Genomic DNA, 25,000 nt, shown 5'->3' with positions numbered 1-25,000 from the left:
AGTTTCTTACAGAGTTTTCAATTCATTGTAACATGTACATTCAGTTTGATGGGACATCATTTGGATAGGCACACGTTTGCATGGCAAAGCAGAGTTGCAACCCAAAGGAATTGTCTGTAGCCCTCAAAGACAGAATTGGGGAAGGGAACAAAACTTTTTGCATCTGCAGCTTTGAAGGTCTTGAAGAAACGCTGGCTGCTTCCATCATTCTTAAAGAACTGAGCAAATGATGAAAAGAGCTGTAGTCAGGGAGGTGACCAAGAATTTTAAGGTCACCTAATGGAGCTCCAAAAGTCCTGTGTGGAGATGAATGTAAGAACTGACCAGAGGGGTCATCTGTGCAGCACTGCACCAATCAGGCCTTGATAGTCGAGTGGCCAGAGAGAAATGTAAATCGGTAAAAGTCATGTGATTGTTCATTTGGCACCTGATGGGCTCCTGTGCCATGAAAACCAAGACTCTATGGTCTGATGAAATCAAGATTGAACACTTTTTGTCCTGTAAGCTAAGCACTACATTTGAAGGAAACCAGGTTCAGCACATGCCCAGTTCCATCTCTATTCTGAAGCACACTGTCCTGATGCGAGGAGGCTTCACAGCAGCAGAGACTGAGAAACTTGTCACGATTCAGGGGAGAAATGAGGCATCTCCTCTGCTGAATTAGAGCTCAGGACTTCCAGTTCCAACATGACAGTTACTCGAAACACACAACCACAGGAATGGCTCCCATTAACGCTCTTGAGCGGCCCAGCGACCAAACTCGAACCTGATGGAAATTGTCATTTCTGGAGAAACCTGAAAATAGCCGTACACTGACCGTCCACTTCCACCCTGACAGAGCCTGAACGGTTCTTCAGAGAATTGCTGCATAGGTGTATTAACAAAATACCAAGTTAAGAGTCTGAACACTTGCGTAAATGTCATGCCTCAGTTTGGTTCGTGATTTCTCATTATGGAGTGTTTTTGCAGATAATTGGCAAACCATTTTAAGTAATTAATTTTATAGTAAGGCTGTAAGTTAACAAAAATGAGGAAACGGGTTTGAATCGTTTCTGAATGCATGGTGGTTGAGGTAATGTGACAGTTGATGTGTTCTAAAGTCATATCTATGTAGCCGGTGGGTTTAAGCACGTTGCTGACGTTTGTTCTGTCTTTCTCTCTCTCTCTCTCCCTCTCCCTCCCTCCCTTTAGTCTCTCGTTGCCTTCCCAAAACTCAAACGGCAGGTGCTTTCATATGAACCTCAAGTGAGCTCTCCCAAAGACTTCACAGATAGTACATTGTTCTTCGTTAACCAGGAATTCTCCTTGATGTGTGTATCTCCTTTTTGATTATTTACTCTTTGTTTTTGTTTTTTTTATTAATTTATTTATTTTTTTATAAATGTTTTACATTGATTTTATCAGAGTAAATGGGTTAAGTAGAGTCCTGGTGCTACAGCGTTCACTGTTTTGCTCATCAGAAAAAACTCCAAGGTGCAGAAGAGGGGGAAGATTAACCTGATTGGCCGCTTACAGTTGACTACGGAGCGAATGAGAGAGGAAGAGAATGAAGGCATTGTTCAACTAAGAATATTAAGAACACAGGTATGTAATCATTTTGATGGGAAAATGTTTCATGGAAGTTCGTGACGTTGTTTCATAAATTGCGGCAAGGATCATCAACTGGCAGAGCACGGTCCAGATGTGGACCTCGTTAAGTATTTATGTCAATCCAAGAGAACAGATGCAGAGCCGATTAACATCTGGAAAAGATGGTCATAGTTCACCAGTTTTATTAGTATGAACCGATGCAGCTTCTGTAACAGACAATCTGTTGTACTTTATCCAATCACATGCATTGACGTAAATGATTTAGCAGCTCATTGGAACAGAGACTGCCTACAGTACTAGAGACAATAGACCAAATATAACTACTTTGAAGTGTCTAATTGTTTAGGTAGAAATTAATCTCTACCGGGTTAAGCGTTAAATGTACTTTACATACTTTATTTGTAAGAAAGGAATGTTATGTAACTGAACCTTTCAGAGATTTCCATTGAATGCGATGGTGTGCTGGGTTTTTTTTTTCTTCCCACCAAGAGAGATTTGTTGTGTTTACAGTTTTTCACGCTTTTGATGTTGCAGGAGGCCATTATTCAAATTATGAAGATGCGAAAGAAGATCACTAATGCCCAGCTGCAGACCGAGCTGGTGGAGATCCTGAAAAACATGTTCCTTCCCCAAAAGAAGATGATCAAGGAGCAGATCGAGTGGCTGATTGAGCACAAGTACATCAAGCGTGATGAGTCGGACATTAACACCTTCATCTACATGGCATAGCACTGAGGTTGTTTGTTTGTTTTTTTGTTGCTGGAAATGCTTATCGTTCCAATCAAGATGAAGACACTGAACATGCAGCGGCTCAGCAGCGAGAGAGGAGTGCTGACGCAATGGAGCAACCAAGCTGGCTGCTGATCTTCTCGTGGAGTGATGGGCTTGTTTTACACGACAGTCACACACCAGAATAGCTCGTTTTCAAGAAAAATCCCTGCCTTACCTTACAGTAAAGAAACCTGAGATGAGGATGGGAGATTTCAAAGGAAAAACAAAACAACAAAAATAAAGTGAACTATATTTTTGCCAACAGGTAGTCAGTATGCATGGTGGGTGGTTTGCCTTTTTTTTTTTTTTGTTTTTTTTTTTTTGGTTTTTTGTGAGTGTTGACATCAACAGCATGCTGTCGGTGGGAATGTTTGTCATCTGAGGACTTGTTTGTGTGTGCTGTGTTTCTGTGTGTGTGTGTGTGTCCTTGTCTGGTCCAGGCTGTGTCCACTCTTCTCCTCTCCAGCTCAGCTCTCAGCCTGGTCCAAAAGCTCACACTGCAGCCACATGGGAGCTCCGTCACCAGGATGGTGGACTGGAGCGTTAGCACTTTACGCATTCTGCCACACATTCAGCATGGCCATGTTCCCGTCATCTGTTCTGTGTTGCTTTGGTTTCTTTTCTTTTCGAGAACGTGTTAAACTTGGATAGTCGATGATGGCGTGTTATACTGTAAGGCAGCCATCTTGAGATCACAGAAGTTCACTTTACATTTTCCCCTTTATTCATTATTATTATTATTGACTTCTCTCTGGCCTACACGACGTCAGATACAGTTGCAGCGTGATACCACGTCCAGTCTGCAGTGGGGTTTAGTAGGCGTCTGTTCCGTTATCTGAGTAGTTTTGATACGACTTGCCCCGGAGATACCGTTTACTCCTCCTACTACTACTTCTCCTACTACTACTTCTCCTACATACTATTTCCGTTGACCTTCAAGCCACTTAAGGACACATTGGCTTCTTCTTTGCGGTGTTATTTTTTCAGAGTGTGTCATTGGAACGGTTCGATTTCTCGACACGAGTGCTGTACGAGCTCGCACATTGTCCACGTGGAAGGATTGATGTAATCATTATACGGAAATGATCTAGGCAATATTTTCTAGTGTATTTCACTTTTACTCACTCATTTAGGATCAGCTCCCTATGACCAGTATCGTTACTCTGTTTATACACGATGTAATTGTTTTATAGCATACCCTCCTCGCACTCTAACAGATGTGAGCGATGAGTGATACTGTTTTCCGTTATCAGATTTGAGTGATAAATGATATTGCTATAATTGACTAAATGGTTGAAAAAAAAAAAAAAACATTTCTTGTTACCTACATGGCCTATTTAAAATGTTTCACACCAGTCATTAGTTGGGTTGCATACACTGACCTACACTAGCAAGTGCTTTAAAGTATCTTCTTGATAACTGAGATCATAATGAAAAATGATCATGAAAAAAACAAAGCATTAAATATTACATAAAGCAACATTTTGAGAATTAAAAAAAGAGTGCACGTATGATATTGTTCAAATCCACGTTTCAGTATTTATTTATTTATTTTTTTTAAACAGTCCTGAAAATCAGCCATGTCTTTTTTTTTTTTTTTTTTTTTTTTTTTTTAAAGTCTACTTTCAATCTGGATCGATATGCTATGTGTAGGTTTAAATAGGTTACATACAGGGTTTATTTATACATGTTTATTTCATTTAAACATCGTTATCCTTTGAAAAATCCTGAGCCGCACGAATCAACTTGGTATCAGTACAATGTGAAAACGAATGCCCAGTCAGGAAAAGCCGACACATAGACAATTTGTAAACATAATAAACTGACTCGTCATTTATTCACCCTCAGTTAAGCACTTTATCCAAGTCAGGGTCGTGGTGGATCTGGAACCTGTCCCAGGAACATTGGGACGCCAGTCCATCGCAGGGTCTCGTACACAGACCCATTCACAGCTAGGATAGCCAATCCAGGTGGGAGGAAACCCACACGCCACAGGGGAAGAACACGTGAACTAAAGAAGAGTCAAAACTCTTCTTTTTCTTTTTTTTTTTTCTTTTTTTGGCCAGTGTAAAATTCATTGTGTAGTTTATTTATTTACTCACAATTGTTCAGTGATTTGTTTCACGTTTCCTAAATTGCAGATGACGTTTTACAGCGTCTCCTTTTCCACTAGTTTTTGACCGGTGTGTAATAATTCTGATTTGGTTTGGGTTTCCACTTCATGAAATTGTTGGAATTTGGCATTAATGGTTTTTTGAATGTAAGGTTTCCATTAAGTAGCGTGACACTAAGAAGATATTTAAATTTCTCTGAACTACCTAATGAGTGAATGTTTTTTTTGTTTGGTTTTTTTTTAATCAAACTATTTTTGCAAGCATATTTCTGCCGTTAACATTTGCATTTAAATTTAGAAACAACTAAGCAAATCTTTACCCAAAGCAAATACAGGCTGGTTTTTTTTTTGTTTTGTTTTTGTTTTGTTTTTTACAAGAAAGTAGTTCCAGACACGTTGTTTAATATTTTTCGGCATGTTTTAATAACTTGGTAATTGTTAAAGTAAAATCCATAGTGGATGTAGCATGTGGGGCGTGCTGCAGTCGTGCATTAACGCAAGGACGTGGTGTTTTTAATGTAGGACGCTGAGAGTCGTGTTGGATTTGAAGCAGCAGAAGGCTGAAGTCATGTGTGATTTTTGAGTTGTGAGGTTCCAACATTGGATGCTCTACTGTTATCCTGTGTGTTATAGGACCTATAAGTTATAATACAATAGACCTTGAGGTTGCTTTGGTTGATCTTGCACCTAAATCCACAAAAGCACCTTTATCCAAACCCAGCACTGGTTTTCAGCCCCTTTATATCGTAAGAGGTTTCAGAGACTCCGTGTGTGTGTGTGTGTGTGTGTGTGTGTGTGTGTGTGTGTGTGTGTGTGTGTGTGTGTGTGTGTGTGTGTCCGTCCTGTTCACTTTTCTCACACCACCCACTTCATCCACACGTGAAAAGGCTGCAGCGAAGCATATAATCAGTATTCATTTTCTTTCATGTCTTAAGATTCGAATAGAGTTGAACGAACAGTTTTCAGTGTTAATTTCTGAGTGAGTGAGTGAGTGAGTAATTTTCTGCACTTGACCGTTTTGTCTTTAGGAGAACGATAGCAAGAAATTAAGTATGCTTAGTTTGAAGCCGCACCCAAAAAAAATACCCCATATGAATTTACCTATTAAACATGCATTACTGTGTAGGATCATCTACGTCTCTTAAGTTGTGCAGATCTGACGGCTGTAAACATGAAGACTTGGGTTTTTAATCCCCCGCTGAATTCACGTGAATGTGTGCCACTATGTGCAGAGAGGGAGTGGAGCTGTGGGGTGCTCGAGTGGATGTTCATCGTGCAGTCAGGGTGAACCGGTTTGGTGTACACCATATGTTTATTTCTCTTCAAATACATTTTTTATGTTGTATAATTTATTTCCTTGCAAAATAAAGATGTCTTTTAAAGGAGGTTGATATGGCTTTGACTCTAGATGACACTACATCTTTTCACCACAAAGGAAAACTGATCTAATTTTTATTTTTAGCATAACTTCACACTGAATCTAAGCATGTGTACCAGACAAGCATCATGAACTTGACAAGGCACATCATTTCTGCTGTTTAGATCAGCGGAGAATCATATGTCGAGTATAGGAGATATGAAAAGTTGACAGTATGATGGCTGTACAAGCCAGTATCACTAGTTTCACTACACCATGACTCAAACCAGTGGGTAATATGACAAAAATATGATGACACTTGAATATATATCATGATATATATGAATATATATGAATATATATATGAAAATATATATATATATATATATATATATATATATATATATATATATATATAATGTATGTTTATGGAGCAGCAGCCAACAAAACAGTAGTTTTGCATTGAGTTTGATGATACTGTATAAATAACAAAATTGAACAGAAGAAAAAAAAATCTACATTAATTATTTACAACCTTATGCTTTCAATCAGTTTGTAATTATTATTATTTTTTAAAATAACCCCAGATAAAGATATCTCATGTATCTGAGCAAATACCTCAGATAAGTGTGCTGTGTATTGTTCAGACTATGGACAGTGTGTATGTGCTCTGGGGAAGGAAACCAGGGTACTTGGAGTGGAGGTGGGATTTGAACCCTCAACCCTGGCAGTGCAAAGCAACTGTGTTAACTACTAACCCAGGTGCCACCTCCCCCTAGCACTAGCACTAAATATACAATATTTAGTTAAAAATATGTAAATATGTAAATCATTATTGTGGCGTTTATGTCTAAAAATTTCTTCTTTATGAAGACAAATAATTTGCTATATAATGAATAAACTATAAAAAAGAAATTAAGACCAATCCAGTGGGAAACCAGAAGTTATCAAGTTATTTCCCCAAAATGTTACTTTTAATTTTTAAAATTGAATGTATGAGGGTTCATTGTATTAATTGTGCATCTGCACACAATGCACACAGACATTCAAACACTCATTTTCCACTATTTGTTATTTACAGTCCACTGTAAACACTCTAGGATAATAATGCATTCGGAATATTTTGAAAAAGTGTGCTCTCAACCCAACTTGCTTCACTTGTCATACACTTGTTACAGAGAAAATAAAATTAATAATTATTGTTGCGCCTCGTCTTTAAGTAACAGTAAATAAGATGAAAATAACACCATTTTTAATTGACTGCAAATCAACATGTGACTGCATAACTGGATGAAGTGCCTTGTTGACCGATGCACATGATCTGCATGTTTACTTGCCTGCTTATTTTCACTGAGGAAAATTTTCCATCTGATTAAATATGCACTCTGCACTGCATGGACTTGGACAGAATTTGGTGTATAGCAAGATATTGGTTGGTACTCATCTGGCCCAGAACAGTTTGTCCCAGAGTTTGTAGGGTTTTGAAATAGTTCAATATATTATTTTCTTAGCCTAACTAATTGCTATCAATATGATATCCAAACTCTTCATTTAGTTTTTTAACTTTCAATGTAAATCATTGAAATACACTATGAAAACATGAAATAGACGAATTTTAAAGATACATGTACAGTGCTCTCCACTAATATTGGCACCCTTGGTAAATATGAGCAAAGAAGACTGTGAATAATTTTCTTTATTGTTTAACCTTTTGATCTTTTGTTCAAGAAAATCACAAAAATACTCTGCTCTCATGGATATCAAACATTTGCAAACACAGAACAGGTATATCAAAACCAATTGTTGTTAAATATAGGTGTCCAACAGTCATTGGCACCCTTTTAGTCAATACTTTGTGCTACCTCCCGTTGCCAAGATAACAGCTCTGAGTCTTCTCCTATAATGCCTGATGAGGTTGGAGAATACATGGTAAGGGATCTGAGACCGTTCTGCCATACAGAATCTGTGGCTCAGGTGGTAGAGCAGGTTGTCCACAAATAATAGGGTTGGTGGTTCAATTCCCAGCCCATATGACTCTGCATGCCGAAGTGTCCTTAGGCAAGACACTGAACCCTATGTTGTTCCTGATGGCAAATTAGCACCTTGCATGGCAGCTCTGCTACCATTGGAGTGTGAATGAGACACAGTGTAAAGTGCTATAAGTGTGCCTTTTACCTTCATTTTGTGGCCAGTAATGTCTGGTAAACTGAAGACTCTTGAGTTTGTTTTTGGATGAGAGTAGAGGCTTTTTTCTTGAAACCCTTCTAAACAACTTGTGGTGTTGTAGGTGACTTCAGATTGTAGTTTTGGAGGTTTTCTGAACCTAAGACGCAACTAACTTCTGCAATTCTCCAGCTGTGATCCTTGGAGATTTTTTGGCCACTTGAACCATCCTCTTCACAGTGCATTGAGACAATATAGACACACGTCCAATTCCAGGTTGATTCATAAACTTCCTAATTATTGCCCTGATGGTGGAAATGGGCATTTTCAATGCTTGTGCTATTTTCTTATAGCCACTTCCCATTTTGTGAAGCTCAACAACCTTTTGCCGCACATCACAGCTATATTCCTTGGTCTTACCCATTGTTATGAATGACTAAGGGGATTTTAGCCTATATGTTACCGCTTATTTATACCCCTCTGAAACAGGAAGTCATGGTTGAACAATTTCCTGTTCCTAGTCACCCAGGTATACTTTAAAAAATTGTAAAATATCAATGGAAATATACTTCAAATATATTTTTGTCACATGAATTCATAGGGGTGCCAATAATTCTTGCACCCGTATATTTAACAGTTTTTTTTTAATAAACCTGTGTTTGCAATTGTTTGATATCCATGACAGCAGAGTATTTTTATGATTTTTTTTTTGTTAACAAAAGATCAAAAGTTTAAACAATAAAGACAATTTTTCACAGCCTTCTTTGCTCATATTTATCAAGGGTGCCAATATTAGTGCAGGGCACTATAGTTTTACCTATGGTAAAGCTTGCATGAAAAAAAAATCTGCAAGAATTTTGCAAGTTGTGTTCAAGGCTATTAATCCATATTTTCAGTTTGATCCACATATAACACAGCTGTGCTAACTTTTAGAGGAGATTTAAAATAATCAGATGAGTATTAAAAATGCTTGTTAGCAATTGTAAATAACTGGAGTATATTCTGTACAATTTACTGTAGCCTATATATGCCATTCTCTTTGTAATCGACACTTTGTTAAAAAGCTTACATTATCAACCAAAGAACAATAAACAATTAAAGTACAAACCAAAAATATATACATATTAAGGTATTAACATATTTATTATTATAGATCACTTAGTCTCGTGCCTCCAATACACAGTTAGTGTTATTTGGCTCTGAGTGTTCTCGTTAGAAGAATCCTAGCTCAGGTGTTGATAAATGATTTAACATGTTTATTTATTGCGTCTTAAAGGTTGTCGTGCATTTTGGACAGAGAGATGTGCGTTTAAAAAGCGGATTTGGTGGTAAATAATGCCTGTTAGACATAAATGAAAAATATTCAGTGAGTCCCTGTGTTCCCCGCCCAAGTGTGAACCAATGATAGATAACTAATTTGCATACATGAACCATCATGCAGCGCGGTGCTTTTTTTTTAAACAATTATTTCGAGTTTTATATAAAATGTATTATGTGTACATTTTTTATACAATTTGATACAGTGTCCATACTTAAATGTATGGTATATACGCTACTTTTATTTATTTTTTTTAATTATCTACCCTCATGGCAATATCTATTTGGATGTGGTGGTACATATTCCTGTGTTGCTAGCTGTGTTAAATGCCCGGATGAACCTCGGTGGTCCGGGGTGCAGGCTTCAAACCTGTAGCTGCCTAGCGGCAGAGTGGTTCAATTCCACCTTTCGGGCGAACACAGAAATATAAACTTTTTTTTTTTTTTTTTTTAAATTATAAGTTTTAAAATAGTCAGAGATCACAGACTAGATCTCAGTGTAAGGTCGAATCTTATTGTTTTTATTATTTTTTTTGTTTGTTTTTTAACCACCAAACTTGTTTTTTTATGAATGAGAGACTCATGAGGAAATATGAGCAGCTATCCTGTTTAGTCCGTAATGTGTTCAGTTTTAGATGGATACAAAAACATTAAAGTATCTTCCCCTAATTTCCTATGAATTCAATTCACCCGGATGAGAACATTTCTGACAACCAATCACAATGGCTTGTTCGTGGAACGTCACCGGAAGCGGATGAGTGTGTCCTTCACAGACGTGTGCGTGCCTGGGGATGCACAGACACCAGGTCTGAAAAGCTAACACAAGCAATCTAATATTCACCTTTAGCTGCTTTTTCATCAAGGTATGTTGTTACAAAGCGTAATTATTATGGATAAAAATCCGACCATATAATTTAGCAGTGCTAATCTTTTGTTTATTAGCTTGCTAGCTACCTAGCTGCTCAGACATGTTTACACTCAGTAGCTGTCTTATTCAGATCACAGTCTGGCTGACTGGTGGATTAGTTTCACATCTGAGCTTTTAATAGGGGCTTTTCTGCGTTTGTATATTAAACGCTGCTTAAGAAGAAGAAGAAGAAGAAGAAGAAGTGCAGTGCTTTATTTATTGATGATGATGATCAAAAGCTTACACAGAAAGAAAGTAGATGTCGGATGTTTCAGAGATGTTGCAATTATTCAGCATAAATCACAGATAAATGCAAGACCTCACACTCTGATCTCTCCCAAATAAGATGCTTATCTCATTAAATGTCATGTTTGTCATCATAAGGCACGTATACATGCAACCAAATAATCCGTTAGTAATCAGATCAGATTGAAAAGCCTTCATGTAAACACCTCAGTCGATCCGATTGAGCTCGATCAGATTGAGAGGGGTGGTGTGGATCTGAAATAATCCGTTGGGGGGGGGACATTGCCATGTAAACGCTTGAATCATCATCATGACTATTTTCACAATCGCGGTGCACGTTTATTTACGTCTTACGTTTTCGCCAAGAAGTTTTATTACGAATATATGCGACGCACATGTAAATGAATATTGGAATTGGATTGCAATGTTCAGGATACATGTAAACAGTACTTTCAGAATCTGCATTCGGCTTGACAAAAATTGGCGCGCGTAAACGTAGTGTACTTACAGGGTGTTTCCTTGGCCCTGTAGCCTCTGGCTTGGTGATTAGGGATCTAAACCTGTATCCAAAATTTCTGTAAAGCTGCCTTGTTTAAAAATAAAAAAAAAACACTATCACAAGTCAGATTTGAATAGAGCTGTATTGAACGTATCTACTAATACCATGTTCTTAAACTTTGTCCTCTCAAAGCGAGATGCCATTACACAAATACCCACCGCGCCTGTGGGAAGCCTTGAAATTACAGAAAGGGATCTACGCCCGTCTGCCACAGCATTACCTGAAATCCCTTCAGGACACATCACCCCCAACTCCGGTGCATTGGAAACCTCTGGGTGTGAAATATAGAGCAAACCCGAAAACAGGCCACAGAGAGCGGGTTCAGGATGTACCCATTCCCATCTATTACCCACCGGAGTCGCAGGACGGCCTGTGGGGTGGAGAGGGCTGGGTATGTGGCTACAGATACGCAAATAACGATAAGGTGAGTTTCTGGATAAGATTGTGTTGTGATTATGATGTTGTGATGATGCTAAAGTCTTCGGTCTTGAGTGGATACCTCGATAAGGGTTGGGTTTAGTACTGCAGGATTGTGGCCTGAACCTGGAAATAAAAGCTGAGATGGATTTAACTTGCACATTTCAAATAGTGCTTCGTCCTGATAGCGTCGTATCTGACCATCCTTATGATGGTTAAAACTGCCCACTATTTTGTCCCTGATGCATGGTTTAATGTGGCGCAGTGATATCTTTTCTTTCTTTCTTTCTTTCTTTCTTTCTTTCTTTCTTTCTTTCTCACTGTTTTCTGCATTTCTAAATCTAAATTTGAAGCTAAGCAGGGTTGAGTCTGGCCAGTACCTGGATGGGAGACCTCCTGCGGAAAACAAAGGTTGCTGCTGGAAGTGCTCATAGTCAGGCCAGCAGGGGGCGCTCACCCTGTTGTCTGTGTAGGGCCTAATGACCCACTATAGTGACAGGGACGCTATACTGTAAAAACGGCACCGTCTTTCGTATGAGACGTTAAACCGAGGTCCCGACTCTCTGTGGTAATTAAAAATCTCATGACACTTATGGTAGAAGAGTAGGTATATAACCCCGGTGTCCTGGTGAAATTTCCCCATTGGCCCTTCTCTATCATGACCCCTAATAATCCCCATCTCTGAATTGGCTACATCACTCTCTCCTCTCCACTAATAGCTGGTGTGTGGTGTTCTGGAGCACTATGGCTGCTGTCGCATCATCCAGGTGGATGTTACACACTAGTGGTGTGTAACAATGTAAAACACCTCGTAAAACACTTTGAGTGTCTAGAAAAGCGTTATATAAATGTAACTGTAGCTAACTCTAACAAAAAAAATTCTATGTAGTGGTTTAAATCAGGATAATAAACTGCAGCACGATGAGCTTTTTATGGCTCTTTAAAAGTTCTTAAAGAGTTTGTACGAAGCAGTTAGTGACAGTGATAGTCCAGTGCATGTGCCGATGGGCTGTAGTGAAAGGTCGGTGGTCTCCCATGCTAGTGAAATCCCCTGGTTTTCCTGTTAAAGTAGGCGGTTCTTAGTCGCGTGTGTCCACAGACTCTGTAGCGAGCGTCTGAAGGTCTGGCCTGTGAGGCTAATTCTGCGTAAACTGCGAAATAAAACAGTTTTGTCAGACTTAAGCCACATTCTTAACTACTTAATCGGCATGTTTAAAACGTGTGCCTGGAGCTTAAAGTGTTTCCGTGTCACTTGCCTGCAGCTCTCTGCAAGAGTGAAGAAGGTCTGGAAGCCTCAGCTCTTCAAGAGGGAGCTGTACAGTGAAATCCTCGACCAGAAGTTCAACATCACGGTCACGGCTCGCACGCTGGATCTTATCGACGCCGCTTACGGCTTTGACTTCTACATTCTAAAGGTAACAGCAGAGTATTTTTCATGACTTTAGTCTCAGAAGACTCTGTGTGTCCGCCCTGTGCGCGCAGAGTTTGCATGCTCTCCCTGTGCTTTGGGGGTTTCCTTCGGGTACTCGGTTTCCTCCTCAGTCCTGAGACAGAAAATGGATGGATGGATGGAAGATTCTGTCTGGGTTAAGAGATCTTTTGAGATCAGAGGGGGATCAGAGTTGGCAAACCACTAAAGCACTGTAACCTCCATGTACAGCTCAACAAGGTGTACAGTCCAAATGTACATTTTTAAAGATTCTCACTCATAAAGTGGATTTTCCAAGCACTTGCCAAACACATGAAACCTTATTGTTCTGTAAAATCGAGTACTGTTTGCTTGGTTTTACAAGGTTCTGTTTAAAAATCTGAAGTTGTTAATAAACTAAGCTGTCTCACCTTAAATACTGAACACATTTAACAGTATAGTCTTGTAGTGAAAGACATTAGAACATACATTACATGTTTCACACACATACACACACCTTACAATCTCTGCTAGATAATCTTCTCTTCCATCTAATTTTGGTTTTATATCATATTTAATGTTATCTGGTGATAGCTAGAATATCAGCTTTCCATTTCCTCCTCTTAAGATCGGTGAACACTGTAGAGCAATCCTGGTTTTGATTTGTCGACCTTGTTTTTGTTTAGTTTTTTGTAAATTTATTGAGCACATATAAAACATTTACAGCTAAACGTTTCCTTCTCCTCCAGCGCTCCATACTGAGGCTTTGAGGCTAAATATTGATTGGCCATGACGGCTGGATCTTCATCCTGGATGATGATTGGCTAGCTGATAGAACCTTTGGAGAACTTTCTTTTCAAGATGTTACAAGAAAAACCTTGCAAAATGTTTAAAAAGATACCACCATGGGAGATGAAAGATTGATCTAAGTTTGTGTTTTCACCCAAAATGCCAGATAGAACCTTATAACACTTAGGTCATGTTGTTGTTGTTGTTGTTGTTGTTGTTAATTTGTTGTGTTAGAGCTTTGACAGTATGGATGGTACTAACCGTACCGATACACGTTATTATCCAGTGAACGAATCGTATGAATAGGCCGGAAGCTTCTGGAAATCACCTCACACGTACTTAAAGATGATTATTATTTTATTTTATATGAGACACCAAAACAGGACTTGAACTCCAAGTTCGGCATGGACCTGAAGCGCGCCATGCTCCTGCGGTTAGCACGCAGAGACACTCAGCTCTATCCGGACGATCCGACTCGACGGGAGAAGATCTACAACAAATACAAGGTGCGCAGTTCACAAAATCTCCTTTTCTGATTAAAGTTCGTGCAAGGAATGTGTCGGATGTGATATAATTGGATAGCTGAATGTCTTGCCGTGTGTCCCTGTGTCCGTCGGCTTGCGCGCGGTGGCGAGACAGCAGTTTGAGGTTCCTGCTGATGAGGCGGAGTGGGTCGGCCTGAGTTTGGAGGAAGCAGTCGAGAAACAGAGACTCCTTGAGCACAAGGTGATGTGATTGTGATTGTGAATAAGAACATTAATGCTCAGGTCTAAGCCATATTCTACACTAGACACACCTCTGTGAAACATCTGTAAGCATCTGTTCAGTCCACTTCCAGCTACGATAACCAGAGCTGGATGGGATTAGTGGGTATTAGTGTTTGAATACTAAATACAGTATCCTAAATATGTTAATTAACATATTACTTTAAAATACATAGAAAAGTTTTAGAGCTTGAAAGCCATGGCCATCTGTCAGAATTGGCTGTGTTCTCTGGGGGAGAGGGATGGCATTCTCGCTCTCTCTCTCTCTCTCTCTCTCTCTCTCTCTCTCTCTCTCCCGCTCTCTCTCTCTCTCTCTCTCTCTCTCTCTCCCGCTCTCTCTCTCTCTCTCTCTCTCTCTCTCCCACTCTCTCTCCCGCTCTCTCTCTCTCTCTCTCTCTCTCTCCCGCCCGCTCTCTCTCTCTCTCTCTCTCTCTCTCTCGCGCTCTCTCTCTCTCTCTCTCTCCCGCCCGCTCTCTCTCTCCCCTGCTCTCTCTCTCTCTCCCACCCGCTCTCTCTCTCTCTCTCCCACCCGCTCTCTCTCTCTCTCTCTCCCGCTCTCTCTCTCTCTCTCTCTCTCTCTCTCTCTCTCCCACCCGCTCTCTCTCTCTCTCTCCCGCTCTCTCTCTCTCTCTCTCTCCCACCCGCTCTCTCTCTCTCTCTCTCTCTCTCTCTCTCTCCCCCGCTCTCTCTCTCTCTCTCTCTCCCGCCCGCTCTCTCTCTCCCCCGCTCTCTCTCTCTCTCTCTCCCACCCTCTCTCTCTCTCTCTCTCTCTCTCTCTCTCTCTCCCACCCGCTCTCTCTCTCTCTCTCTCTCTCTCTCTCTCTCTCCCGCCCGCTCTCTCTCTCCCCCGCTCTCTCTCTCTCTCTCTCCCACCCTCTCTCTCTCTCTCTCTCTCTCTCTCTCTCTCCCTCCCGCTCTCTCTCTCTCTCCCTCTCTCTTGCTCCCACTCTCTCTCTCTCTCTCTCTCATTCTCTCCCGCTCTCTCTTGCTCACTCTCTCCCACGCTTTCTCACCCACTCGCTCATTCTCTCTATCTTTCTCCCACTCTCTTTCTCTGTCTCTCTCCCACTCTCCCCTTCTCGTTCTCTTTCTCTCTCTCTCTCTCGTTCTCGTTCTCTTTCTCCCCTGGCATTCACAGCAGCGACACTAGCCAGGTGAAAGTGAGCCTGTGCATGCGGAAGAGTTACGCTGCCCTGTGACTTTACGTGAGCAGCAGTTTTAAAAGATGTGGTTGGTTTGCTCCACGTGTCTCAGATGAACCACGTATTAGCCTTCAACTGGGTTGATAGCTGTCGTATGATAGGGGAGAGCTGGACGATGGGTGAGGAGAAATTTGGCGTAGAAGACCTATTGAACAGGTTCTTGTGAAGCAGCTATATTGTAACAGACAGAATTCCTACTGTTTCATTTAGTTTAGAAAGTTACCCTACAACATACAGGACTGTCGCCCTGACGTGCAACTTCATACGCACTCCAATAGATTTTTTTCAACTACACCAGCTCTCGTCTTTGATTTTACAGACAACTACTCTGTAGAATTAATTTCATGACATTTACATTTTTATAAATCTGATTTTAGAAATTAAATGTATCACAAATGTCTTTTGCCGTTCTAGCATTTATCTGATATTGTGTTATCTGAACGATGGTGGTATTAGCCACCAAAAGCAGTGGAGCACAAGCGCGTCCCAATTCATAAAAACCTGTAGCTTTCCGATTCACGTTTAATCTACTATAATAGAAGCATATATTAGTATTATTGTTGTTAATACAAAAACATTAAAGCTGAAGAGCAGTTGAGCTCAGTGGTTAAGACGTTGGATTTAGGATCAGAAGGTCGTGAGTTCAAATCCCTGCACCTCCAAGCTGCCACTGCTGGGCCCTTGAGCCTTGACCCTGCTCAGTTGTATAAATGTAAGTCGTTTAGGATAAGGGCATCTGCTGAATGCCGTAAATGTAAATTAACAAACGTACTGTGCTGTGATTTCTTCTGTTTTTGTGTACATCTCATACGAAATAGTTTTAGATCTTCAAATGAAATACAACATAAAACAAAGGCAACCTGATTAAACACACACTACAGTTTTATTTATTTATTTATTTATTATTGAAGCAATAAAGTTACCCATGTGAAAAACTATTTTCCTCTCTTAAACTTAAAATCTGGCTGTACCAGCTTTAGCAGCAATGACTGAAACCAAACTAGAGATCAGTCTTTCACAGTGCTGTGGTGGAAATTTGGCCCAGTCTTCTATGCAGAACTGCTTTAGTTCAGCCACAGTGGAGGGTTTTCCAGCATGAACTGCCAAAGTCAGGACTTTGACGAGGACACTCCAAAACTTTCATTTAGCTTTTTTTGAGTCATTCAGAGGTGGACGTACTCCTATGTTCTGGATCACTGTCTTGATGCATAATCCAGCTGTGCTTGAGTCTCAACTTATGTACTGAAGACCGGACATTCTCCTTTAGGATTTTCTGGTAGAGAGCAGAATTCATGTTTCTCTCAATTACTGTAAGTTTCCCAGACCCTGAAGCAGTAAAGCATCCCCACACCATCACACTACCTCCACCATGCTTAATCGTAGGTATGATGTTCTTTTTGTGGAATTCTGTGTTTGGTTTACGTCAGATGTAACAGGACCTCTGTCTTCTAAACAGTTCCACTTTCCACTCATCAGTCCACAGAACATTCTCCCAAAAGCTTTGAGGATCATCAAGGTGTGTTTTGGCAAAATTCAGACGAGCCTTAATGTTCTCCTGGGTTAGCAGTGGTTTTCACCTCGCTTCTCTTCCATGGAGGCCATTTTCCCCCAGTGTCTTTCTGATAGTGGAGTTATGAACTTTACTGATGCAACAGAGGCCTGTAGGTCCTTTGATGTTGTCCTTGGCTCTTTTGTGACGTCCTGGATGAGCCGTTGCTGTGCTCTTGGAGGAATTGTGGAAGGTTGGAAACTTCTGGGAAGGTTCAGTACTATACCAAGTTTTTTCATTTGGAGATAACGGCTCTCGCTGTGGTTCTTTGGAGTCCCAGAGCCTTTGAAATAGCTTTGTAACCCTTCCCAGACTGATGCTTACAGTAATCAGGCCTACTTGCATGTAGTCCAGCTGAAAGATTTGGGGAATTCGTAACTAAGGGGGCAAATACATTTTCACACAGGCCCAGTTGGTATTTTTTGCTTCAACAAATAACATTATCATTTAAAAACTGTATTCTGTGTTTACTCAGGTTGCCTTTGTTTTATCTTAGATTTTGTTTTCATTTCTGAAACAATTTAGTATGAGAAGTACACAAAAACAGAAGAAATCAGGCTGGGGCAAATACTTTTTCACAGCACTGTATAGTATTAATTTTATTTGAAAGCTCTGCTTTCCATTTTTGGAGAAATAATGTCTCTACATTCACAAACCGAATGCCCTAGTCTGCCTTGATTTTGTGTGTGGATCATGTTCCAGTTACTGCTGCCCTGCAGAGCAAAAAGGGGAAGACGTGCACATGCTGGGGGAAGATGTAGTTAATAAATAAACACTGATGATGTTTCTTTTAAAGAATGTATGTTTTTGTTGAATTAGTGTGGATATATTCAAAGAGGTTCTACAAATGTCTAAATGCCGGCTTTTTGAACTGTATCGTGGATTAAACACTCGTACGTATGCTATATTTCTGTATTCTGAATCTGTAGCCCATGGCTGTTACTCTCAGCATTTTTGGCACAGCTCAACCGTGATAATAACCACATACCAAAAAAACAGGAAACCAGATATCAACTACCCGAGTCAACAAACAGTATTATACTGTATGATATGTAAAATCAAATCTTACTGCAGTAGCATTTTTGCTAATGAGCTCACTTCAGATCAGTTATTCCAAATAGAAGATGATGGTTTAGTTTTAGTCGAGAAATCTAAGACATATAGTGTAGCGGGGGTTTTTCTTCCCCCCCTAGTACCATTTTCTTTGCTTAACCCATCCTTCTTCGTTGTCACACAGGATCCTGAGCCACTTTACAAGAGCTGTGTGGAGAACCTGGTGAAGGAACTTGCCATGCAGAAACTCGCTGAACCCCAGGTTGTGGAAAAGAAAGACTGATGAAAAATGTATTTATTGGGGTTTTGTTTTCTCTGCTTACTTTTGTACTGATGGCATTTATGATATGCCAATATCCTGTAAATATCAAACTGCTAGTCAAACAATAAATGAATTCATTATCTGATGTACGTGTGTCAGACAAACTACGTGATCAAGTATGTGGGTCCTTTTTATTTTATTTTATTTTATTTAAAAAAACAAACATTTTTTTGAGTTGACTTGGAGAGATCACTGTTGATTCTGCCAGCAGGTGGCTGGGACTCGACTGTACGTCTCAATTCTCAAACCATGACACACACGCCCCTCTAACCCCAACAAGTTTTCACCAAGCCCGTTGCACTTGAGTTTGCTGAGCTCAAAGAGTATTGACCAGGAATCTATAACTCAAGCACTGCTTTTACAACAAATAGTTTGTATTATGCACACATTGTTCTGTAACCAGTATTTATATAACCACGCTGAAAGGTTAAGCAGTTAACAGTTCAGTTTCACATCATGTTTTATTTTAAATTACATGTCTTAATATTGTACCCTTATTTATTTTAATTCTTTGTAAAGTCCAAAGACAGTCAATTAGTAAACAACTTTACATAGTTAAGGAAATTAGATCTGAAATTCAAATGAAAGCACTAAAATCTTAACCATGTTCCAGCATGCATTGTGGTTCCCAAGCCAACCGCAGTACATCACATTGTTTAAATAACAGTGTAGAACTTCCTGTTTAGAACTATATAAACACCTCTTATGCCTGTATCGATAATATACCGTGCGTAAAGCTTACAAGTTCACGTGAAAAAAGTCCATACGGTTATTAAAATGCCAAGCGCTGATAATCGGAGTGGGTGTGTTGTGTAATTACCACGCACGATAGGAGCGTATATATAAATACCACAGCTTGAAGAGTTGTGCAACAGTGGAGTTTCCCCCACTGGCGTAGGCCCGAGCTTCCTTTCAGAGCTCCGCGATGCAGCATTGATTCTGTCCATTAATTTGAATGAAGCGAGAAGGGGAAGGTCAGTGAACCTTTTTATCTCGGACTCTTTCCTGTCTATGTGCATGGGGTTTTGACTGATGAACAAATAACATGTGATGGAAGCTTGCCTCTACTGAAATAATTATACATGACACAGGAGACTACAGAAATGTTCACAAGAATGAGGATATAATGAAATTTCACAACTCTCAGTCTAGTTCACATGTAGCAGTAGCCAGTATGTGACATCACTTATCCAAAACCAAAGAATCTAAACCAAGCCTTTAATACAAGACACAGCGGTGCATACAATATTTTCCCAAGGAGAAACAATAGTGCATTTTGGTCGTGGTTTACTACAACTTTACAAACAGAATTATTTATATAGATAGATATATACCAGTTAATCCTTCAATGTTTTCAACTTGCTACGGCATTCAACGAATTATTTTTGTTTCCTTTTTTTTTTTTTTTTTTTTTACAAAATGTACAAAACGCTTCTTGTTTATTTCACAGAATGTCAATCAAATCCTAAACGATCTTAAAATGGACGCATCATTATATTTAATGCTATTACTTGACATTCATCTAAGCAAAGGATGCGCCAGCAGAAATGGTAATCCAAAAAAAAAAAAGAAAAACCCACAGGCTCGTTGTTTTACATACACACAATATTTGAGTATATATGGATGAAGGTTTCTGGACTAGACTAGTAATATGAAGCCTGTGCAATTCACTATTGGCCTATTTGACAATTACTCCTCAAAAAGCATTCAAACAGCATCTTTTCTCTTTTTCTTCACGTAGGACTACTAAAGGTCCTATGCATCTCCCAGAACGTACATCACCATACAGAAGGGCATCAAGGGCATCACTAGACAGTACACACACTCCAGAATGGACAAAGGCTAAGGTCTGAGCAGCCATTTTATGGCAGGAAAATATATATAATATACACACACAGCCCAATTTCCGACTTCCCTCAGATTTGTCCTTCAGGTTCGATGGTCATTTTGAGAGCCCTCAGGGACAGCACATGGCATCCAGTGTGAATCTAAACCTACTTGCACGTTTCTGGAGTACAGACCCCAATCCTTATTTTCCACTAATGAAAATGAGGAGCTCGCTCTACATCTCTACTCTTAGAAGCATCTACTGAGGACTTCACGAGTCGTCTTCAGTTTTGACCTGACGTAAGAAAATGTCCTGCAGGTCTTGTGGAAGTTCTTGGTTGTAAAACGGGTCAATGAATGAAGTAATGGGAGGCTGGCCAGCTTCCATGTGATTCAGGTTTGTATCTGTGATGCTGGAGTTGGGATCCTGGCTGTTCAAAAGCTGGAGAAAGTTCTGGGGGCCCAGGCAATCAGTGAGGCTGCACAGTAGGCTGTTCACGGTGTCTGGGTCCAGGCTGACACACGTGTCATCCAGTTGGGAGCCACTGTCCTCGTAGTGAATCCCATCCAGGACCTGAGGGACCTGAGAGAACATCTCCTCCTGAGGCAGAATACTGCAGTCGGACCCATCGGCGCAGAACGGATCAAACTGGTGTGCTGGACCTGGTGTGCTCATGACCTCGTCTGGAACAAATACAAATGCTGGATGTCACACTGAAACAACATTGAAACACTGTGTGTGTGTGTGTGCGCTCGTATGTTGAAATACTCTACCTGTGCTGACACTGCAGTCCTCATTGAACTTGCTGGATTTTATTTTCCGTTTGCGTTTGACCTCATACGGATCTGCACATAAAAAAAGCAAAGAAAACAGTTACATCACTTTCTATGAGATGAGGAGAATGAGAATGTTATTTCATTTCATTTGGTGATCTATTGGTCTGTAAGTATTTTCTCTGGCAGCATTTCAGAGCAGAAAACTGCACAGGAAGCCTTTGATCAGGGGAGATCCATAGGTTTCCACAAGTTTCACTTCCAATGTCAACGGGGGGGGGGGGGGGGGGGGGGGGGGGGCAGAGTTCAGTAAACTTCCAAATTTGGTATAATGGACTAAATTAAAGCAAGCATATGCTGCTCTGCTTATTTCAATTAGCTAAAACATAACCACTGAACTGGTGCAGATGTTGGAGTGTCGCTGGTGTAGCTAGGAAGAAACACAGCCTGATTTTACACTTTGCTATTTCAAATGACTAATTTCTCCAGAGATTCATGAGCAACTGTTTCCACTGTTACTCATTAACCCTGGACAGAAAAACAACAACTTGTAAGTTAGGAACCAGCCTCCTGATCATTTACCCCAACAACCACTATACCATATTAGAGTACCCTATTTGCATTTCTTTTAAGCCAATGAAATTGTGCAATACGAGATCAAAATAGAAACTGTGCAGGTGAAGGTGCTTTTTGAGGTTATACACTCATTGGTTGTAACCACTACAATTTTAAAATAAAAAAGTCCCCACAATGATTCTTGTTGCAAGAACAGTGTGTCATGTGCTGACCTGGATTGTGAGGCAGGTAGGTGAACTTCACCGGCTCGCTGTACATGCGGTCTGAAATGCGACGGAGAGACACGTTAACCTCGACCTCGTCGGCAAGGTCCTGCTCCTGATACGGCGGTGACTTGAAGACGATGGCAATCTGCCGATGCACGTCGGTCTGTGCAAACTCAGCCTTAGCCTCCCAGTTGCCCAAACTGAAGATGATCTCAATGTCATCTGTGGTATTCCATCACAAAGACACATGCACGAGGGTTTTATTTACAGGGCTGGAAAAAATTATCCTGACTTCTTCTGGTATTGTGTATATATACACTTATTTTCTGGTATATATATATATATATATATATATATAGACTATAACTCTCTCTCTCTCTCTCTCTCTCTCTCTCTATATATATATATATATATATATATATATATATATATATATATATATATATATAGTTATACAACTATATATATATATATATATATATATATATATATATATATATAAAGAGAGAGAGAGAGAGAGAGAGAGAGAATCTATATATTGCATATAGACACCATGAATATACCTTCTACCATCATTTACACATTTGAACGGTCATGGAATAAGAATGCGATAACAGTAATTAAAAATGACCTTATATGGCCATGGACATTATTTCGACAGCTGTCATTTGCTGCTATTGTCAAGCAACTGTTTGATGCCGTACACAAACTTCGCATGTTCGCTGAGAGTAGGCTAATGGTTGAGAGGCAGGAATTTGGCCAATAGTTACTGCAAGCCTTTTACTGTATCATCGACCAATTGGTGTGTGAGAAGGTGGGACTTACAGAGAGGGGTTAAAGCAGTGCAAACACACGCACACATGATGCAGTATTACACCGTAAGCAAATCATAATGAAACTAAAGCCGAGTCCCGGACATTTTCTCAAATTTAGAAATCCCGGCCGAACGCTTTTTTAATGTCTTAAAAAGAGGACATGTCCTGTAAAAACTGGACGGGTGGTCACTCTAAGTAAACACACAATACATTTTTTATCTTTCTTTTTTTTATTGAAGCAAAAACAATGTTATCCAACACCTATCACCAACATGAAAAAAACATTCAAATATCTGATCACCGATGCATTTGTCTATTTGCCTTTTACAGGAGTGGTGACTAGATTTTCCAGTTTGAATACGGGGAAACCCCCTACTGCACTGCAAAGTCAACCATTTAAAAAAATAAAACCACAGTATGGAACACTGCTGTTAGGAAACTCAGCATTACTGGGAAGAGCATGAATTACTTTAGTGACAGCAAGTAATTAGAGTATATACAATCACTGGCTGCTTTAATAGGAACACCTGTACCCCTGCCCAGTCATGCAATTATCCAATCAGACAATCATGTGGCAGCAGTACAAGTCATACAAGCACTTCAGTTTACCTTCACATCAAATATCAAAATGGGAGGGAAACACCCAGAAACTGTTCATCTCATTTCAGAGTTTACACACAATTGTGCAAAAAAAAAAAACACACAAAACAACAACAACAAAAAACATCTAGTGAGTGGCAGTTCTGCATTTGGAAATGCCTTGATGATGAGAGGTCAGAGGAGAGCTGACAGGAAGGTTACAGTAACTCATCCACTCTTATAACCATGGTGAGAAGAAAAGCATCTCAGAATACACAACCTTAAGGCAAATTGGCTACAACAGCATAAGACCACATAGAGAAGCTACAGTAGCACAAGCTCAGATTGGTTTGAGCTGCCAGGAAGTCTATGGCAACTCAAATAATCAATTATTACAATTGTGGCGAGCAGAAAAGCATCTCAGAATGCACAGCACGTCATACCTTGAGGTGGATGGGTTACAACAGCAGAAGAACACATCGGGTTCCACTCCGGTCAGCCAAGAACAGGAATCTGAGGCTATCATGGGCACAGACATACCTAAAGTGGACAGTTGAAGACTAAGCATCACATGGTATTTTTGCAGCTCTCATCTGTTCAGTTTGGGTGAGTCTGTGCCCATGATAGCTTCAGATTCCTGTTCTTGGCTGACCGGACTGGAAACTGATGTGGTCTTCTGCTGTTGTAGTCCATCCACCTCACAGGTTCGATGTGTTGTGTGTTCTGAGATGCTTTTCTGCTCACCACGCTTGTAAAGAGTCAATATTTGAGGTGCTAAAGACTTCCTGTCAGCTCAGACCAATCTGGCCATTTTCCCCTGACCTCTCTCATCTACAAGGCGTTTCCACCCACAGAACCGTCGCTCCCTTAATCCCATAATTTTTGTTTTTTGCCCCATTCTGTGTAAACTCTACAGATTATTGAGTGCGGAAATCCCAGGAGATCAGCCATTTCTGAAATACTCAAACCAGCCCGTCTGGGACGATCAAAGTCGCAGCGATCGCACTTTCCCCCCCTCACTCTAATGTTTGATGTGAAGCTCTCAGCCTGTATCTGCATGATATTATGACTGGCTGATTAGATGACTGTATGAATGTGTAGGTGTAAAGGTGTTCCTAATAACCTGGATGGTGAGTGTAGATAGAATTTCATGTTTTGTTTCAGAGATCAAAACTATTGTCCTTTACTCATAGTTGCTTTTCACAATATGGTCCATTCTTATAATTTGCTTACATCAAGTACAGTATCCTTCTTTAAAATCTTTTACCTTGCTACGCTATGCTCCCCACATTACTCGCTAGTGTTTTTTACTCTCAAGCAGTATACCTCTATTAATTCGGGGGGGGTTTTGTGGTATGTTCTGTCAAAACGCTTTGGCTCAGAGATGCAATACTACAGAGTACTACGTAACATTAGAAAAAACTCATTTTATGATAAGGCACGGCTATGCTGCTTTATTCTGTACTCTTATTACTCGTTACAAAAAAGTATTAATAATTTCATTTTGGGTCCTAGTACGATGTGGGAGTGGCGCTCACCTTTTTGCACTTTGTCGCAAAGCATGTAGATCTCTGTCTTGCCTGTACAGGGTCCTTGCACAATGTTCAACCTGTTGATTTTCAGCTCTGCAGTTGTAGTAGCTTCTGCACAGATGCACATAAAAATAATATTAGCGTTGCAGTTGATGATCGTCGTT

At 40.1% G+C, this 25,000-nt stretch overlaps 3 protein-coding genes and 1 non-coding gene across 9 annotated transcripts in view; 3 read left to right on the top strand and 1 right to left on the bottom strand.

The window, feature by feature from the left end:
- cul5a (cullin 5a) overlaps positions 1-5,860 on the top strand; it is a 24,846-nt gene extending 18,986 nt beyond the window's left edge. For all 4 annotated transcript variants that reach the window (XM_053687361.1, XM_017490806.3, XM_017490804.3 and 1 more), the window contains 3 exons: positions 1,192-1,310; positions 1,461-1,584; positions 2,125-5,860. In XM_053687361.1, the coding sequence (XP_053543336.1) occupies positions 1,192-1,310; positions 1,461-1,584; positions 2,125-2,319 (438 nt within the window). In that variant the 3' untranslated portion in view covers positions 2,320-5,860. The remainder of the gene's footprint in view (positions 1-1,191; positions 1,311-1,460; positions 1,585-2,124) is intronic.
- A 3,780-nt stretch (positions 5,861-9,640) lies between these two features.
- On the top strand, positions 9,641-9,727 carry trnastop-uca (transfer RNA opal suppressor (anticodon UCA)). The gene has a single exon. It is a non-coding gene; the product is annotated as a tRNA-Sec (tRNA).
- Positions 9,728-10,032: 305 nt separating this feature from the next.
- Positions 10,033-18,612, top strand: mrpl28 (mitochondrial ribosomal protein L28). The gene is made up of 6 exons (XM_017490814.3): positions 10,033-10,174; positions 11,156-11,447; positions 12,703-12,855; positions 14,009-14,143; positions 14,277-14,363; positions 18,390-18,612. The coding sequence occupies exons 2-6, from the start codon at positions 11,160-11,162 to the stop codon at positions 18,486-18,488; spliced, it is 762 nt and encodes a 253-aa protein (XP_017346303.1). The 5' UTR covers positions 10,033-10,174; positions 11,156-11,159; the 3' UTR covers positions 18,489-18,612.
- A 1,019-nt stretch (positions 18,613-19,631) lies between these two features.
- The window catches only part of relb (v-rel avian reticuloendotheliosis viral oncogene homolog B), a 12,028-nt gene continuing 6,659 nt past the window's right edge, over positions 19,632-25,000 (bottom strand). For all 3 annotated transcript variants that reach the window (XM_017490807.3, XM_017490808.3, XM_017490811.3), the window contains 4 exons: positions 24,843-24,947; positions 21,917-22,132; positions 21,129-21,200; positions 19,632-21,038 (listed from right to left, as the gene is read on the bottom strand). In XM_017490807.3, coding sequence (XP_017346296.1) covers positions 20,626-21,038; positions 21,129-21,200; positions 21,917-22,132; positions 24,843-24,947 — 806 coding nt within the window. In that variant the 3' untranslated portion in view covers positions 19,632-20,625. The remainder of the gene's footprint in view (positions 21,039-21,128; positions 21,201-21,916; positions 22,133-24,842; positions 24,948-25,000) is intronic.

The sequence above is a fragment of the Ictalurus punctatus genome, chromosome 17 (assembly GCF_001660625.3).
Source record: "Ictalurus punctatus breed USDA103 chromosome 17, Coco_2.0, whole genome shotgun sequence".
NCBI lineage: Eukaryota > Metazoa > Chordata > Actinopteri > Siluriformes > Ictaluridae > Ictalurus > Ictalurus punctatus.
The sequence above is the reverse complement of the archived record's forward strand: the minus strand, read 5'-3'. Positions and strand labels throughout refer to the sequence as shown.

Excerpts from the sequence above, each read along its gene's own strand:
- mrpl28 (XM_017490814.3), top strand. The coding sequence starts at position 11,160 with ATGCCATTACACAAATACCCACCGCGCCTGTGGGAAGCCTTGAAATTA. Across the intron at positions 14,144-14,276 it reads AGATCTACAACAAATACAAG|CAGTTTGAGGTTCCTGCTGA; the intron begins GTGCGCAGTTCA and ends GTGGCGAGACAG. Across the intron at positions 14,364-18,389 it reads AGAGACTCCTTGAGCACAAG|GATCCTGAGCCACTTTACAA; the intron begins GTGATGTGATTG and ends GTTGTCACACAG.